The sequence below is a fragment of the Mobula hypostoma genome, assembly GCF_963921235.1.
Source record: "Mobula hypostoma chromosome 19 unlocalized genomic scaffold, sMobHyp1.1 SUPER_19_unloc_1, whole genome shotgun sequence".
Classification (NCBI taxonomy): domain Eukaryota; kingdom Metazoa; phylum Chordata; class Chondrichthyes; order Myliobatiformes; family Myliobatidae; genus Mobula; species Mobula hypostoma.
In genome coordinates, this window is record NW_026948151.1 from 177,399 (window position 1) to 197,036 (window position 19,638).

The window sequence follows — 19,638 nt, forward strand, 5'->3', positions numbered from 1 at the left end:
TTTGCAAAATCTTCGTGTGATGTTGATTTTCTAAAATTGATCTCGCTGTCACCCAGCAAGGCAACTTCTTGGTGGGAGGTGCAGTAATGTAGTGGTTAGCGCAGTCGCTCTACGACACTGGTAACGTGGTAGTTAACGCAGTCGCTCTACGACACTGGTAACGTGGTGGTTAGCGTAGTCGCTTTACAACACTGGTAACGTGGTGGTTAGTGCAGTCAAGCTCTACGTCAGGAGTAACATGGTGGTTATCACAGTCGCTCTATGACACTGGTAACGTAGTGGTTATTGTAGTCACTTTACGACACCGGTAACATGGTGATTAGCGCAGTCGCTATACATCAGCGGTAACATGGTTAGCGCAGTCGCTGTACGTCAGCGGTAACATGGTGGTTAGTGCAGTCACTGTACGACACCGGTAACGTGGTTAGCGCAGTCACTGTACATCAGCGGTAACGTCGTGGTTAGCGCAGTTGCTATACGTCAGCGATAACGTCGTGGTTAGCGCAGTCGCTGTACGTCAGCGATAACGTAGTCATTAGCGCAGTCACTCTATGTCAGCAGTAATGTAGCGACTAGCAAAATCGCTTTACGGCAGCAGTAACACACTGGTTAGTGCAGTAGCTTTACGGCACCGGCAATCACCGATCAGTGTTTGACTCACCACTCTTGGTAAAACGACAGTTCTCCCCAAGATTGCGTAGATTTCCTCTGGATGCTCTAGATTCCTCCCACGTTCCAAGACAAACAACTGGGGTTAATGAGTGGTGAGCATGATACCTTGGCAGCGGACATGTGGCGACACTTGCGGGCTGCCCCCAGCACTGCTCTTGCTGATTTGATTTGACGCAAACGATGCACTTCACTGTTTGTTTTGATGTACGTGACAAAAAAAGATTGTCTTTACCCAAGAGATTCTGCAGATACTGGACACGTGAAGGGTCCCTGCACAAAACGTCGACTGTTTATTCCTTTCCATTGATGCTGCCTGACTTGCTGACTTTCCCCAGCATTCTGTGTGTGTTGTCTTTATCTTCTGACATTGAGAATGATCTTCCTGGTTGCAGCTTGCATTCAGACTAAGAACAGACAATAAGCATAGTGACAGCATTGGAATATCATTTTGCTACAACGGAATGTGATTTATTTCATATAGCATATTATTATATGTAGAATTCTTAATGATAAATGTCAAAATTTAACAGAAAAATATTGCCAATGTCTGAAGTCTGAAACAAAAACAGAAAATGCAGTAAAATACTCAGCATTGCAGGAAGCATCTGTGGAGAGAGAAAAACAGTTAACATTTCACAATGCAGATCGTTCAATATCTGAAAGGTCATTGACTGTTAATGTTAATTCTTTCTCCCCCACCCAACAGGCTTTTCATAACCTATATCCCCAGTATTTATTGTTTTTATTTCAAAGGTTTTTATGGTGAAAAATTCAGAGATCAATAAATCACTGAATGGCCAAGAACCAGTTCTATGAGCATATTTGGTCCAATGGTGACTTTGGGAGTAATGTGCTATTCCCAGAACACCAGAATGGCAAACTAAAAATACTATTCTGCTGCTGTGAAACACATTCGGTGTGTCGCTGTGCTCTGGGAAGTTGCAAAGTATTTCCTGTGCTCGAATGTAAATACCTTCCTTGACAGATTATCTATCTGTATTCTGTTTCTTCTTGGCTGCCTTCCTTCCCTCAGAAAAACAAATGAGACTGAAACCAAAGGATAAAATCTCAAAACATAGAATTGAGAAAAATTAGATTGAACATTTCACCAATAAATTTCTCCTTTTAGATTTCCCCGAGGAATAAACGAGATCTCAGTTTTCACCAGAGACAGCTGTTTAGCTGGCTGTATCAACCTGCCATCTTGTGTGTTTTAGATTGCAGGGTATGTCAGACTTCAGGGGCTCCTCCTCACGAAAGGAACCATCCATTCAGACCTGGAACTAATACTAAAAAATCCAAAATGGGGGCCTGCAGTGCACCAGTGTTGAAAAGATTAGCGAGAGCATAAATCATGAAGGTGTTGCAAAGTTTTGGCATTGAGGGAGTCAAGACAATAAAGTTAGCATTCCTATTTAAGAGGCATACAGTACTCCTAGTTGAGCTTGTGAATTATTTGTATTGTTTTAACTGTCTTTGGCTGTCTTCAGACCTATGGCAAGTAGTTTGCAAAAAACACTGCTGCGTGCAGAGTCTTTGCGTGAAAACGTTGATTGTCCTTTTGCCTCCGTAGATACTGACTGACCTGCTCAGTTCCTCCACCAGTTTTTTGTTTCTAACTCCAAGGGTGGCACGTTAGTGTAGCAGTTAGTGCATTTGCTTTTTAGTGATAGGAATCACTGATCAGGATTTGAATCCCGCCATTGCCTGTAAGGAGTTTGTATGTTCTCCCCATGACTGTGTGCGCTTCCTTCGTGTGTGCTAATTTCCTGCCACATTCCAAAGAGGTGCAGGTTGGGGTTAGTGAGTTGTGGGCACGCTATGTTGGCACCGGAAGTATGGCGACACTTGCAGGCTGCCCGTATCAGGTCCTTGGACTGTGTTGGTCGTTGACACAAAGCAACACTCTTCACAGCAATGCTTGAATGTAACAATTGTCTTTGTAAGGCAAATGGTAGTCAGCCTTAGTGGACCTGAGAATTAGCTTTGATAAATCTAAAACATAGACTTTGGAATTCCTGCTGGTTGTGTGTGAAAAACTGATTGCATTTGAGGATGGGGCCAATGGGTTGATGCATGAGGGGCACCTAAGGAGTTTTCTGGTACGGTGAAATTAAATGCAGACAAGTTGGAGGTGTTGCAATTTGTGAGGACCGACTAGGGTTGGGCTTAACTGTGAATGTTAGAACACTGAGCAGCGTGGTAGAACAGAGGAAATTGGAAATACAGGCCCATAATTCCTTGAAAGTGGTGTCAAAGGTAGATGAGTCTTAAGAGAGCTTTTGGCACATCAGGGAATTGAGTATAGCAGTGGGAATGTTAGCTTGAATTTGTATAAATAAAGACATTGGAGAGGCCAAATTTGGAGCATTAATCACCTTTGTGCAGTTCTGGTTACCTGCCTAGTGGAAAGGTATCAATACGATTGAAAGAGCACAGAGAAAATTTACAAGGATGTTGCCAGGACTTGAGGACCAGAGTTACAGGGAAAGGCTGAATAGGTTAGAACTTTATTCCCTGGAGTGTAGCAGAATGAGGGGAGATTTGATAGAGGAATACAAAATTATGAGAGGTATAGATAGGGTAAATGCAGGCAGGCTTTTTCCACTGAGGCTGGGTGAGGCTACAACTAGAGGGCATTGGTTAAGGATGAAAGGTGAAATACTTAAGGTGAATTTTGAAGGGGAATTTCTTCACTCAGAAGCTGGTGCAAGAGTGGAATGAGCTGCCGGTCAAAATGGTTCAACTGCAAAATTCAAGAGAGGTCTGAATAATTACAAAGGGTATGGAGGGCTATGGGCCTGGGTTGATGGGACAAGGCAGAATATTCCAACGTGGATGAGATGGACCACGTTTCTGTTTCTATCCTGTAGTGTTCTATTACTCCAGAGCTGTTTGAGTATTGTCCTGTGAATTTAATGCCTGTTTTTGAATAGTTCCACTCTGATTTCTTCCTTTTTTTTAAAAGCAAATGCTGATGAAACAACAGGAGAGACTGTCAGAACGGGAACAAGATATTGAAGAACAAATATACAAACTGAAAACTGATAAAAGTGTGATTGAGGTAAGAGAAATTCAACACTTGAATCTTCTCGGCTTGTTGCAATTATGCATGAATGTTAAATGGAGTTGGTTTACTGTGGTCAGCTGAGACTTTGGACTCCCTGCTTACATTGGATCAGTGCCCTGGTTACGTTGCTGAATAGTGCCATTAAGCAGGCAAATAGCCATTCTCCCATTATTAGTTAAATATCCAACTATAGTAAAGCTCCAGTTCTAAAATTCTCCTCTGGATCTCGGGACTTCCCTGCCTCAACAATTCTCAATTTTTTTTTTGGCATTTCTAGTGTTTCTAATTAGTACTTAATTCAAAAACTGGTCCTGGCCTAGCTGAATCTTCAATTTGGTTCACGCACCAGATGTTTAAGTTGAAACTGCAATTTCAAAGTCAAAATAAATTTATGATCGAAGTACATTTATGGCACCACATACAACCCTGGGATTAATTTTCTTACAGGCATTTATGGGAAAATAAAGAGATACTAATATAATTTATGAAAAACTACAGATAAAGATTAGTGCATTAGACAAATCATGCAAATAATTAAAAACAAGTAAATAAACAATACTGAGAACATGAATGTAGAGTCCTTGGAAGTGAGTCCATGGGTTGTGGAATCAGTTCAGAGTTGAGGGGAGTGAAGTTACACACACTTTTTCAGGAGCTTGGTGGTTGTAGTGTAGTAACTGATCTGGAACCTGGTGGTGTGGGACCCAAGGTTCCTGTACCTCCTGCCCGATGGTAGCAGTGAGAAGAGAGCACGGCCTGGGTGGTGGGCGTCCTTGATGATGCTGCTTTCTTATGGCAGGGCTCCAAGTGAATGTGCTCAGTAATGGGGGGGGGGATCTTTGCCTGTGATGGACTGGGCTGCATCCACCACATTTTGTAAACTTTTCTGTTCCTGGTCATCGGTGTTTCCATGCTAGGACACGATGCAACCAGCCAGGTTACTCGTCACTGTGCATCTATAGAAGTTTGTCAGTGTTTCCAAATCTACGCAGACTTTTAAGTAGAGATGCTGTTGTGCCTCTGCTTTCAACACAGATGTGTCATCTAAACTGGCATATTTGCAGTTAAAAGAAATCACTGTTGTCAGACTGTTCCCTTTGGATGTGATTTAAGTCAGTTCATGAACATTAAAATATCATCTAATACTGTAATTCAGGAAGGTGGCCCATTACCCTTCCAACTTCCCCTTGCTTTAAACATCACCAAGGCCGATATAACTGAAGCTCTTAATGGTACCTTGCAAATTGACTGTGGCATTACTTTCACAAGTGAAGATAAAGCGATTCCGATTAAAATAATTAAATGATGTGAAGTGGTTTGGGACATATCTGAGGATGCAGAAGAGTGCTAAAGGAGCTCAAGTGGATTCTTATTTTTAATCCCTATAGGAGCTTCAAAAGAATGAAGACAAGAATACCATTTGCTCAAAATGAAATCTGCTTTAAATTTTCCATAATTTACCTGGGGGAGTGTAGAAGAGAGTATTACACAAACTTTGATATGATCTGTCCACTTGACCCTCCCCTCATCTTCTCTTAACACTTGTCAACATAATACATTTTATTTATTTACTTAGAGGTGCAATGTGGAACAGGCCTTTCTAGCCCAACAACCACCCTGTCCATCAACCCACCTATTTAACACAAGCCTAATCACAGGACAGCTTACAATGACCAATTAACCTACTAACAGGTACATCTTTGGAGATGAGAGGAAACCGGAGCACCCGGAGGAAACCTATTGGGCAAACTCCTTACGGACAGGGCCAAAATAAAACTAAACCATGGAATGCCCTGAACAGTAATAACGTCATGCTAACCATTACACTACTGTGGTGTTAAGCTGCTGGCGTTTCGTTCTCCTTCAGGAGACTAGTGACCTTTACATTATTCTCCCTCTCACTCTCATTGAGGCAACTTGTACATTTTCACCAACATCTGCTTGACTCTTCACCAACTTGTATTCGTTGCTTCTATAAACATTCTGCAGTAGGAATTATTTTTCCTGTATGACCAAAGTTCTGCTCTGTTTACCTCAAAAGCTGAGGCATAGTTGCAAGAAAAAGTTTGCGAACCCTTTGCAATTACCTGGTTTTCTGCATTAATTACTCATAAAATGTAGTCTGATCTTCATCTAAGTCACAACAATAGACAAACTCAATCTGCCTAAACTGATAACACACAGAACAATTGTACTTTTCATGTCTTTATTGAACACGTTGTTTAATTATTCACAGTCCAGGCTGAAAAATGTGTGTGAACCCTTGTATTCAATAACTGGTAGAACCCCCCCCCCCACCCTTTAGTAGTAATAACCTCCACCAAACATTTCCTGTAGCTGCTAATCAGACTTGCATAATGGTGAGGAGACCATTCCTCCTTACAAAACTTTCAGTTCATCAATATCTCTGGATACCTTGCATAAACAGCCCTCTTCAGGTCATGTCACAGCATCTCAATTGGGTTACTGGACTCTGATTTGACAAAGCACAAATTTTCTTCTTTTTAAACCATTCTGTTGTTGATTTACTCTTGTGTTTCGGATCATTGTCTTGTTGCATCATCCAACTTCTATTAAGCTTCAGGTGATAGACTGCTACCCTGACATTCTCCTATAGTGTTTTGATACAATTTTGAATTCATTGTTCCCTCAATGATTGCAAGTTGTCCAGGCCCTGAGACAGCAAAGCAGCCCCAAGCTCTGATGCTCCTTCCACCATGCTTTACAGTTAGGATGAGGTTTTGGTGTTGGTGTGTAGTGCCCCTTTCCCCCCAAACATAACAATGTACATTTCTGCCAAAAAGTTCAACTTTTGTCTCGTCTGTCCACAGAACATTGTCCCAGAAGTGTTGTGGAACATCCAGGTGGTCTTTTACAAACTTGAGATTCTGCAGCAATGTTATTTTTTGTAGAGCAGTGGTTTCCTCTGTGGTATCCTTCCATGAACACCATTCTTGTTCTGTGTTTTTCTTATAGTGGACACATGAACAGAGACTTTAGCAAGTTCTGGAGATTTCCTGCAGGTCTTTTTCTGTTCTCCTTGGGGTCATTTTCACCTCCTTTAGCATTGCACGTTGTGCTCTTGGTGTGATCTTTGCAGGACATCCTCTCCTAGGGAGAGTAGCAACAGTACCACTTCTTCCACTTGTAGACACTTTCTCTTACCATGGACTAATGAACACTCAGGTCTTTAGAAATGCTTTTGACACCTTTTCCAGCTTGATGCATCTCTACAATTCTTCTTCTAAGGTCCTCAGAAAGTTGTTTTGATTGAGACATGGTGCCCATAAACAGATCTTTCTTGAGAAGAGCAGGCTCGGTCAGTAACCTGACTTTATGTGCTTTTTTATCGGGCAGGGCACCTCTACAACCCACACCTCCAATCTCATCTCATTGATCAGAATACCTGACTCCAAATAGCTTTAGTAGAGGCATTACCCCAGAGGTTCACATACATTTCGAACCTAGACTGTGATTGTTTAAATGGTATACTCTGTATTGATGAGAAGTACAATTGTTCGTGTGTTAATAGTTTAGGCAGATTCTGTTTGTCTATTATTGTGACTTAGATGAAGATCAGATCACAATTTATGAGTAATTAATGCAGAAAACCAGGTAACTATAAAGGGTTCACAATCTTTTTCTTGCAACTGTAAATCTGCATAAATTACTACAGTGCATATTTAGTGCACACAACAGAAAATCAATTTCTAACTTTTTGTGTCCCTTCATATTCCTCAGGACCTCCTATGCGATGCAGAAACCATCTCTTCAAAAGAAGGGATGCACATCCTTTTCCTTCTGATAAATGTCACCATGTATTTCCAGTATTAGCCTTATAAGTATTTTTGTATCATCACTGAAGCTTCTAATCAGTTTACAGGGTAGCATTTGAAATAGTACTATGTTTCATTTCCGGTCCGATCAGTTTCGCATATCTTACAATTCTGTCCCTCTAGAAATAGATTGTAATATTTGATCCAGTTTATTAATGTTCTTATACTGTATTGCATTTGACAAGGTCCCACATGGGAAGTTGGTCAAGAACATTCAGTCGCTTGGCTCTCAAGATGAGGTAGTAAATTGGATTAGACATTGGCTTTCTGGGAGAAGCCAGAGAGTGGTAGTAGAGAGTTGCCTGTCTGACTGGAGGCCTTTGACTAGTGGAGTACTGGGTCCATTATTGTTTGTCATCTATATTAATGATCTGGATGATAATGTGGTTAACTGAATCAGCAAATTTGTGGATGACACCAAGACTGGGGATTAATGGACTGCAAGCAGTACCTGGACCAGCTGGAAAAATGGGCTGAAAATTGGCGGATGGAAGTTAATACAGACACGTGTGAGGTGTTGTACTTTGGTAGGACCAACCAGGGCCGGTCTTACACAGAGAACAGTAGGGCACTGAGGAGTGTAGTAGAACAAAGGGATCTGGGAATACAGGGATGTAATTCTTTGAAAGTGGTGTCATAGGTAAATAGGGTCATAAAGAAAGTTTTTGACGCATTGGCCTTCATAAATCAAAGTATTGGGTAAAGGAGATTGGATGTTACGTTGAAGTTGTATAAGACATTGGTGAAGCCAAATTTGGAGTATTGTGTGCAGTTTTGGTCACCAACCTACAGGAAACATGTAAATAAAGTTGAAAAAGTACAGAGAAAATTTACAAGGTTGTTGCCAGGACTGGAGGGTCTGAGTTATAAGAAAAGATTGAATATGTGAGGACTTTATTCCTTGGAGTGTAAAAGATTGGGAGATTCAATAGTCTACAAAATTTTGAGGGGTATAGATAGGGTATGTGCAAACAGGCTTATTCCACTGAGATTGGGTGGGACTACAACTAGAGCTCAGGTGTTAAGGGTGAAGGGCGAAAAGTTTAAGGGGAGCATGAAGGGGTTCTTCTTCACTCAGAGGGTGGTGAGAGTGTGGAATGAGCTGCCAGTGGAAGTGATGGATGTCGGTTCAGTTTCAACTAGGCAGGATAATATGTTGGCCTAGACTAGATGGGCTGAAGAGTCTGTGTCTGTGCTGTAGTTCTCTGACTATATTAACCAATGTCACTATGTCTTAGTGATCTTATCCATTGGATTCTTACTTTACAAATAACAGATAAACTATTCTTATAAAGTGTGATAGTTAACACTACTGCAATTCTTTTGTAAAAATGTATGACTAACATGTAAATGTATTGTCAGTTTGCATTAATTTCTTCAAGTTCCTCAAAGAAACATAATTTCCATATTCCACGAGCTTTCAAATTTGGTTGTTATTCAAATGTGGATTTTTTATTCTTAAATGTAAATTGTAAACATAAATTGCAAATACTTGCAATACTTGTTTCTGGCAATCCACTTATGAATTGCAACATCCAAATTATCATTCCTCGTGTGTTCAAACTTCACATGGTTTAGCCGCCTTTATCGATCGCTGGAAACGTTAAGTGCCATTTGTAAAGCTAGATAATTATGGTGTTGTCCTTATCTATTCCCTCTGTAATTACTTCAGAAAGCTCAATGTTACTGAGGAGGATATTTTCATTTGAGATATTCATGCTGATGATTGACTATATTGTAGTTTCTGCACATTTTTTCGGCATTCATTTCTTGATCATGAAAATGACCTTCCAAAAGTTATGGGAGAAACCAATTACTTGCTCTTCCTAACCACTTAACTTTCCTTTACTTGCCCAGTCTGTTTTTGGATCTTCTGTTACCAGCTCTCTGGTACTTCCTTTCTGAGTGAACATTTGATCCCCATCTATCTACACTCTTAACCTTATTCATACTGTTAACTCGTACCTCTGACACTGGTCTGTGTTTCTTATCTGCACTTCCTGCACACTTGAATGATTCTCTTGTTTTTAGTGATTAAAACTGTGCTGAACACCTACCTACAGGAAAGGTATCAATAAGATTGAAAGAGTACGAAGAACATTTATGAGGATGTTGCTGGAACTTGAGGACCTGGGTCAGAGGGAAAGATTGAATAGGATAAAAATTTATTCCCTGGAGCATAGGAGAATGAAGAGAGATTTGATAGAGGTATACAAAATTATGAGGGGTATAGATAGGTAAGCAAGCTTTTTCCACTGAGTTTGGATGAGACTAGAACTGGAAGTCATAGGTTAAGGATGAAGGGTGAAATATTTAAGGGGAGCCTGAGTGGGTGGTGCAAGTTTGGAATGAGTTGCCAGTGGAAGTGGTGAGTGCAGGTTCAATTGAAACATTTCAGAGAAGTTTGGATAAGTACATGGATGGGAGTGGTGTGGAGGGCTATGGTCCAGATACGTGTTAATGGGACTAGGCAGATTAATAGTTTGGCATGGACTAGATGGGCCAAAGGGCCCGTTTCTGTGCTGTAATGTTCTATGAAATCTAGTTTTTTTAAATTTCCATCTTATTTAGAACCTTCTGTTTGTGTTGACCAGGATATTATTGGCTTGGCTGTTCCACATTTATTGAATGTGTTTAGCTTTGAAACTCATGGTCTCCTTTCAGCTTCATCCTATCTATTTCAGCACCATTTATGGGGTCCTTGGATCATCTATTTCCTTTCCTCTACTGTAGATTCCCATGATCCTCACTGTTCTGTAGGCCAGAGCTTTATTAAAATTTCAAAGATATGTTTTCTTGTTGCATGAATGAAGTCACCAGAGAAAAGTACTGGTAGGTATGAAGCAGCCTCTTTATTCAACAAAACAAGATACAGCAGGCATTATATTGAGACATTTTTGGTGGAAGGTCTGGCTGTGCCCAGCACTACACACTTTTTATGTGCTAAACATCAAAGAAGATTCAGGACAAGTCAAACAAATCCATAGTTACAATCTTCTCTCCCAAAGCAAGCGTAAATCACTAATGCATCCATCCAATGGAATGTCGATTGGACTCATGCACATGCAGACAATCTGCTAAGTGCCTGTTACCTGGTCTATGACCCTATTGTTCAGAGCTGCATTAAAATCAAATCCACTATCCATATTCAGGTATTAAGACAGGTGGCCAAAGTTGTCTGCTAAACGTGCTAAACTCCAAAATTGCACAAACATGTTTAATGACAAAAGATAATTTTGCCTTCTCAATTATCTAGAAATGACGTGCTGCTGTGATTCGACTTTCGTGCAATTTATATGCATTTAAATTAAGATGCCAAAATCTGATTTGACTTGTGAAGCCATCTGACATAGACCAATGGGTTCAAAGTACTTCAATGAACAATGGATAAGTCAGCATAAGGCAGGCCACCCCCAAAGTGCATGTCACAGTGTTTATGCGGCTTGAGAATGATAGTTCTCTACAGTCAGCATTGTTCAATGCCTTATTGTTGCACAAAATATTGGCCTATGGTGATGCAAGAAGGTTCTAACTACAGCATAATCATTTCAGTTGTGTATTTGCTTTAGTTATTTGAGGCTTGTTGAAAACAAAAGGCTCAGGTATGTCATTTCCATTTTCAATTTTAAAAAATCCCCTTGTGCTGAAACAGGTGTGAGGTTACAGTGGCATGCAAAAGTTTGGGCACCTCTAGTCAAAATTTCTGTTACTGTGAATAGCTAAGCGAGTAAAAGATGAACTGATTTCCAAAAGGCATAAAGTTAAAGATGTCACATTTATTTAATATTTTAAGCAAGAAAACTTCTTTATTTCCATCTTTTACAGTTTCAAAATAACAAAAAAGGAAAAGGGCCCAAAGCAAAAGTTTGGGCACCCTGCATGGCAATACTTAGTAACGCCCCCTTTGGCAAGTATCACAGCTTGTAAATGCTTTTTGTAGCCAGCTAAGAGTCTTTCAATTCTTGTTTGGAGGATTTTTGCCCATTCTTCCTTGCAAAAGGCTTCTAGTTCTGTGAGATTCTTGGGCTGTCTTGCATGCACTGCTCTTTTGAGGTCTATCCACAGATTCTCGATGATGTTTAGGTCGGGGGACTGTGAGGGCCATGGCAAAACCTTCAGCTTGCGCCTCTTGAGGTGGTCCATTGCGGATTTTGAGGTGTGTTTAGGATCATTATTCTGTTGTAGAAGCCATCCTCTTTTCATCTTCGGCTTTTTTTACTGATGGTGTGATGTTTGCTTCCAGAATTTGCTGTATTTAATTGAATTCATTCTTTCCTCTACCAGTAAATGTTCCCCGTGCCACCAGCTGCAACACAAGCCCAAAGCATGATTGATCCACCCCCGTGCTAACAGTTGGAGAGGGGTTCTTTTCATGAAATTCTGCACCCTTTTTTCTCCAAACATACCTTTGCTCATTGCGGCCAAAAAGTTCTATTTTAACTTCATCAGTCCACAGGACTTGTTTCCAAAATGCATCAGACTTGCTTAGATGTTCCTTTGAACCTTTTGAATGCAACTTCCTGGTTTTTCTGGAAGCAAACATCACACCGTCTGTAAAAAAGCGGAAGATGAAAAGAAGATGGCTTCTACAACAGGATAATGATCCTAAACGCACCTCAAAATCCACAATGGACCACCTCAAGAGGCGCCAGCTGAAGGTTTTGCCATGGCCCTCACAGTCCCCCAACCTAAACGTCATTAAAAATCTGTGGATAGACCTCAAAAGAGCAGTGCATGCAAGATGGCCCAAGAATCTCACAGAACTAGAAGCCTTTTGCAAGGAAGAATGGGCGAAAATCCCCCAAACAAGAATAGAAAGACTCTTAGCTGGCTACAAAAAGCGTTTACAAGCTGTGATACTTGCCAAAGGGGGTGTAACTAAGTACTGCCATGCAGGGTGCCCAAACTTTTGCTTCAGGCCCTTTTCCCTTTTTGTTATTTTGAAACTGTAAAAGATAGAAATAAAAGGTTTTCTTGCTTAAAATATTAAATAAATCTGTCATCTTTAACTTTATGCCTTTTGGAAATCAGTTCACCTTTTACTCGCTTAGCTATTCACAGTAACAGAAATTTTGACCAGGGGTGCCCAAACTTTTGCCTGCCACCGTATGTGTGCACACAGCAGGCTTTATAAAACTTCTAGGATGTTTGCATTCACATTTAAGCATAAACGGCTCAGTAATCACTGACATGTCATGAATTTTGCTGTTTTGCAACAGCAGTACAGTGCAATACATTAGAAATTACTGTAAGTTACAATAAGAATTTTTTAAATAATTGGGGAGTGCAGAAGGAGAGCATATAGTGAGGTAGTGTTCATGAGTTCAAGGTCCGTTGAGAAATCTGATGGCGGAGGGAAAGAAGCTGTTCCTAAAACATTGAGCGTGCATCCTCAGGCTCCTGTACCCCTCCCTGGTGGTAGTAATGAGAAGAGGAGAGTCCTGGATAGTGAAGGCCTCAATGATGGATGCTGCCGTCTTGAGACATCACCTATTGGAGATGTTCTTGATGGTGGGGAGGCAAGTGCTGGCTGAGCTTACAAGCCTCTACAGCTCTTTCCAATTCTGTGCCTTGGCAGCTCCATACCAAACAGTGATGTAACCAGGCAGAATTCTCTGCACAATACAGCTGTAGAAATTTGCTGGAGCCTTTGGCGAATACCTAATCTCCTCAAACTCTTGATGAAATATAGCTGCTGGCAAGCCTTCTTCATAATTGCATCAATATGTTGAGCCCAGGGTAGATGTTCAAAGATGTTAACACCCAGGAACTTGAAATTGCTTGCTTTTTCCACTGCTGGTCTCTAAATGAGGACTAGTGTGTGTTCTCCCCACTTCCCTCTCCTGGTCTTACTGATGTTGAGTGCAAGTTGATTGTTGCAACGCTACTCAACCAGCCACTCTGTTTGAGGCTGGGTGTGATTGGTGAACTATGGGGCTGGATTTGTTCGAGGTTTTGTAATTTTGTTTGAATATCAGCTTAGTAATTTCCATGTGCCCAGGCATCCAGGTACATCACAATGAATTGTATATAATCCATAAATTAAATATCTTTTGCCATTGACTATTTGTTTTCCTTAGGAAAAAGTCCATCAGTTGAAAGAGGAAGTGCGTTTGCAATATGAGAAAATGCGTCAGATTCTAGAAGAAGATCTGGGAAAAACGTTGGAACTGATCGATAAAACACGGACAAAATTCTGCGACGAGAATGCATCGCAAGTACATCAGCTAAATGAGCGACTGGAAGAGGCTAAAAAATTACTGAACTCCGTGCAAAAAATGTGGGACAGGACAGAGGATATTTCATTTATGAAGGTAGGTTTCTGAAGCAAGCCTGGTCAGTGAAATGACCAAGTGGACTTCAGACCAAATATGAATCAGAATCAGATTTATTATTGCTGACATATGCCGTGAAAATTATTGCTTTACAGCTGCAGTACAGCGCAAGACACAACATATATTATAAGTCATAAGAAATACTACTCAAATCGTAGTGCAAAAATAGCGAGGCAATGTTCATGGGTTCATTGTCAGTTCAGAAATCTGATGGCAGAGGGGAGGAAGCTGTTGCTAAAACATTGAGTGTGTGTCTTCAAGGTCCTGTACCTCCTCTTTGGTGGTAGCAGTGGGAAGAGGGCAAGTCCTGGGTGGTGGGGGTGGTTGGCACCGTCTTGAGGCAATACATTCTGAAAATGACCTCGATGGTGGGAATGCAAGTGCTCATGATGGGGCTGGCTGAGTTTACTACCCTCGGCAGCTTTTTTCTGATCCTGTGCAGTAGCCTTTCCATACCAGACGGTGATGCAACCAGTTAGAGTGCTCTCCATGGGACATCTGTAGAAATTTACTAGAATCTTTGGTGTCATATGAAATCTCCTCAGACTCCGAATGAAATATAGTCACTGGTCTGCCATCTTTGCAAATACAGGATAGATTTTCTGAGACGCTGATACCCAGGAGCTTGATACTGGTTACCCATTCTGCTGTTGGCGCTGTATGGTTGTAGTGGGTTCAGATGGTAGAGATGCAATTCAAACTCTAGGTTCCAGTTCAAGTTTATTGTCGTTCAACTGTACGCATGTATACGAGACAATATTCCTGTCTCATGACTTCCTGTCCCATGATCCTCTCGTATCCCCTTTTGCCTATCACCTGTCCAGCTCTTGGCTCTATCCCTCCCCCTCCTGTCTTCTCCTATCATTTTGGATCTCCCCCTCCCCCTCCAACTTTCAAATCCCTTACTCACTCTTCCTTCAGTTAGTCCTGACGAAGGGTCTCTGCCTGAAACGTCGACTGCACCTCTTCCACAGATGCTGCTTGGCCTGCTGCGTTCACCAGCAACTTTGATGTGTGTTGCTTGAATTTCCAGCATCTGCAGAATTCCTGTTGTTTGAGACAATATTCCTCCAGGAACAGGGTTCAAACTCAGTCACAGTGAACGTAGCAGGCCAGGCAGCATCTGTAGGAAGAAGTACAGTCGACGTTTCGGGTCCAGACCCTTCGTCAGGACTAACAGAAAAAAGAGATAGTGAGAGATTTGAAAGCGGGACGGGGAGGAGAAGACCCGAAATGATAGGAGAAGACAGGAGGGGGAGGGATGAAGCCAAGAGCTGGGAAGTTGATTGGCAAAAGGGATACAAGGCTGGAGAAGGGGGAGTATCATAGGATAGAAGGCCTTGGAAGAAAGAAAGGGGGAGGAGAGCACCAGAGGAAGATGGAGAACAGGCAAGGGGTTATTGTGAGAGGGAAAGAGAGATAAATAAATAAATAGATAGATAGATAGATAGAAAGGGGATGGGGTAAGAAGGGGAGGAGGGGCATTAACGGAAGTTAGAGAAATCAGTGTTCATGCCATCAGGTTGGAGGCTACCCAGATGGAATATAAGGTGTTGTTCCTCCAACCTGAGTGTGGCTTCATCTCAACAATAGAGGAGGCCGTGGATTGACATATCAGAATGGGAATGGGAAACACAGTACATTTAGCAGTACACAAGTATATGCTGCTAAACTAGACAAAGTTCCTCTGGGAACAAGATTCAAAACACAGTACATATATTACATACAGCACTTAAAATAATATTAATAACATTATTAACAGACGTAAAAAGGCATTCTGTAGATGTACAAGTTGACATAAAGTGTATATGTGACAATGTAATGCTACTGCTGCTGTCAACAATACTAGCTAGTAGCAGGTTAAAGTCAAGCATTCTGTTTTTTGTGTAGTTTCCTTAGCATTTTTACATTTTTTATTAAACAGCAAAAATATAGATATTTTGGAAAATAGTGCTAATATTTTCTCTTCAATATAAGTAAAATGTTTATAGAAACACAAATCTTGAGTTTTATAGTGCAAGGCTAGCAGCAAGTACACATTACCATCTGGTTCATTGAAATGGGTAACTTTCTGTACAAATGTAGCCATAGGAGTTTATGATGAAAAATGTTAATGCCAGTCTCTCCATTTTAATACCGGCAAACTGTGAAATGGAGCCTGCATTTTCCCTCTGTTGTTTCTCACATTGTAAGGAATCAAACAGCTGACTGGGAGCATGGAATACCTACCAAGATATGGGACTTTTGGCATATTGTTCTGTGTTCTATACTGCTCTTGCTGGTAAATCTGTTGCTATTTCTGTTTTACCATAGGAATGATAGTGACATTTTCTGGTGTGAAATAGCAAAATACACACTTTAAATGGCAGTACACATAACTTCCGAACAGTTAATGCAGGAGATGAGATTCATGAAGATAAAATTTAAAGGTCTATCTAATCATGCGTTCATTATGTAAAAAGATTTACTAACTTTGAAAGCACTTTTCACTAAAGCATTGAATCATATAATCGTTTTCACTAAAAGGGAGAATCTGGTATGAAAGTCAAATCAAACTGCTGCTGATAACTTAACATCATGTCCAGTTAACTCGAGATTTAAGGAGTTTAAATTATTTTTCTGCAAAGAGATATTAGCCATGGCTTATTTTAATGCTTTTTTAAAAATTTATGGGGCAGAGTGGCTGTAATATTTTGTAGGGGATTTTTTTCATTTTGAAGTTAGTGAGATGTTGTCATGGTAGGTGTTTAAGAAGGATTTTTCTAAACTGGCTGAAGTAACACGCAACTCAACAAGACTTAACTTACTATTGGCAAGTAACCCTAATAGGAAAAGAGTTTTATTTAAATTCCTATGCAGACTTTAGCATCAACAATTAGGGAATTAAATTCCAAACTGAGTCTCCATAACTGCACATTTCCTTTCTTTCCCCCTTATGTTGCTGTGTAATTTGCTTTAACCTTGCCAACTCTTTCTCAAGTTTTTGTACATCAAATTCTTGGGATTAGTGAAATCTAGGTTTTTTCATCAAGTTAGGATGATTGGGGGTAGACATGCCAGTAGGAGCTATGGAATATTTAATTTGGGAGCATTTTTTAAAAATCTCCATGAAAAATAATGTTTCAACACAACATTGCTTCCTTCCTTCTGGCTTATGGGGGGACCATGCTGAGGGAGTGTAATCTTGGTAAAATAAATGAGTGTTTCCGTAGGCAATAGGACATTGGAAGAATGCAGTTTATTTGAAGAATGCAATTCTGTGCAGACTGTAGAAAAGTTTTCTGCACACAAGGAGGCTATTCAGCCCATTGAATCCATGCCAACTTGTAGTCAGGCAATGTGATCAAAATCATTCCTCATCTCTTTCTCACTAACTCTGAAACTATCCTCTCTCAAATGCCTTTCCAGTTCCCTTTTGAAGGTTCTGATTGAGTCTGTTTTGACCATCTTTACAGACTGTGAATTCTGGATCTTAAACTGTTTTCAGTCTGTGCAGAACCTCCCCACCCCATATCTTCTGCTATTTCTTCGTGCTCTGGTCCTGGAGCCATCTGCTTATGGGAGAAATTGCTACCTTGCCTGAAGCAATTATGAAATTATGTATATCTATCAAATCTCCTGTCTACCTTAACCTCAGCTTCACCAAACTAACCTCTTTCTTGGAAAATTGTAGTAAATTTATAACTCGACCATTTAGTCTGAATTGTGACTCCTCTTGCATAAAAAGTATACCACCTCACATTTCAGAAATTATTATTGTCTTTCTGTTCATTACATTTCCAAGCTCTGTGTCATTTGCAAATATGGAAATCTGATCAACTGTAAGGATAGTAATAAACTCCTTGAAGAAATGGGCAGCTGCCACACTCATGTCCAAATAATGAATGTGTGTCTTAGATCAATAGTGGACCCAGTACTGACACATGGAGACCACCACACTTTACCACACGGCAGCCCTGCCTTCCCCCTATCCGTCTGACCTTTAATTCCATGAGCCACAGTTTTACAAACTAATCTTTTATGTGGAATTAATCCTAAAATCAGCAGACAAACATCTACTGCATTACTTTCATCAGCTTTCTTTGTCACCACTTCAAAATTTCAGTCAGGTTAGTTAATGATATAATTAATAAATGCTCACCTCTATTTATGCAAGTTTAATATATTTTAATGTTTAATCTCTTTGCTTCAGAAAGCTTGCTACAAACATGGTTGAGCCTGGAATGTCCATAGAAGTAGATGACCACAGTTGCCACTCCCCAGCCCTCTGGTACATTCCCTGTTTTTAGAGAGGATTAAAAGAGTATGACATGCTGTGCTGCAACATTAACCCCTACTTCACTTAGCAACCTAGGATGCATCCCTGAGGGACCTGCGATTTGTTTAACCATGGACAGCATTTTTAATATTTACTCAGTCAGTTTTCACCCAATCAGAAGATGCTATCATACTGTACAGAGATCAGTTATCTCCGTAAATTCTCTTCCTGAAAGGGTTTTGTAGTTTTATTTTTGTCAGACTTGGCCCCTTAGAATGATGGATTTTCTGGGGAAATATTGCCATTCTCAAAAGGACAGTATATTTAGGATTCTGTGTTCTTACCCATGCAAGGAAGTCCCAAACTTTTGGCCTGACTCTGATAATTCTCTGACATTGAACTTGTTGACCAGAGCAGAGCTTAAAATTGTAGTTCTGCTGAAAAATGTGCGTGCTAGGTCTGTATCAGATCTGACCTGGTGTAGGAAGACTGCCGATGGTGGCTGAGAGAGGCAGGGGTAAATAATGGGTCATTGGTTTGATTGGCTGCTATTCTTGTTTCAATAAACAATCTGCTGGGGGAGCTCAGCAGGTCGAGGAGTATCTGTGGGAGGAAAGGAACTGTTGACAGATGTTGCCTGACCCACTGAGTTCCTCTGGCAGATTGTTTGTTGCTCCCGATTCCAGCATCTGCTTTCTGTTGTGGCTCCGCTGTTTTTGGTTGTTGACCATTCAGTTGTTTCAGTTTCAGTTTTTAAATTGTTGTGTCATTGAATTAACTTTTGATTGTTTTGGAGTATGATCCTCTGATCCTTCAGAAACATTAAGAAGTTAATTGAGTTGACAGGCAGCAAAGCCTGGGACATGACTTTCCAGCATTTCCATGGGCAGCCCCTGTTCTCGACTGCCCACATGACAATTATTGCCTCCTACAAGGCCTTGTTGCACCACAGCACCTTGCTATTTTGGATCAAAAACACAAGAAATTCTGCAAATGCTGGAATTCTTGGGCAATAGACACAGAATGCTGGAGGAACTCAGCAAGTCAAGCAGCATCTACGTAAGGGAATAAAGAATCAACGTTTTGGGCTGAGACCCTTCACCAGGACTAGAAAGGAAGCGGGTAGAAACCGTGTGAGGGGAGAGGCAGGAGTCCAAGCTGGCAGGTGTGGGGTGGGGGGGGGGTAGATTTAAAGTAAGAAGCTGGGAGGTGATAGGTGGAAGAGGTAAAGGATTGAAGAAGACAGTATTTGATAGGATGGTGGACCATGGAGAAGGAGAAGGAGGAGGGGAATCAGAGGGAGGAGATAGTTAGGTGGGGAGAAGAGAAGGGGTAACCAGAATGAGTAGAAAAAGAGAGAAAGAGGGAATGGTAAGAAATTGATGGAAGTTAAAGAAATCAAACTCATGCCATCAGGTTGGAGGCAAGCCAGATGGAATATGAGGTGTTGCTCCTCCAACCTGAGTT

The 19,638-nt window shown here is 40.8% G+C and overlaps 1 protein-coding gene across 1 annotated transcript in view; it reads left to right on the plus strand.

The window, feature by feature from the left end:
• LOC134341295 (E3 ubiquitin-protein ligase TRIM8-like) overlaps positions 1-19,638 on the plus strand; it is a 131,941-nt gene that overhangs the window by 99,437 nt on the left and 12,866 nt on the right. Inside the window, 2 exon segments of the mRNA XM_063039172.1 lie at positions 3,641-3,736; positions 13,659-13,892. Coding sequence (XP_062895242.1) covers positions 3,641-3,736; positions 13,659-13,892 — 330 coding nt within the window.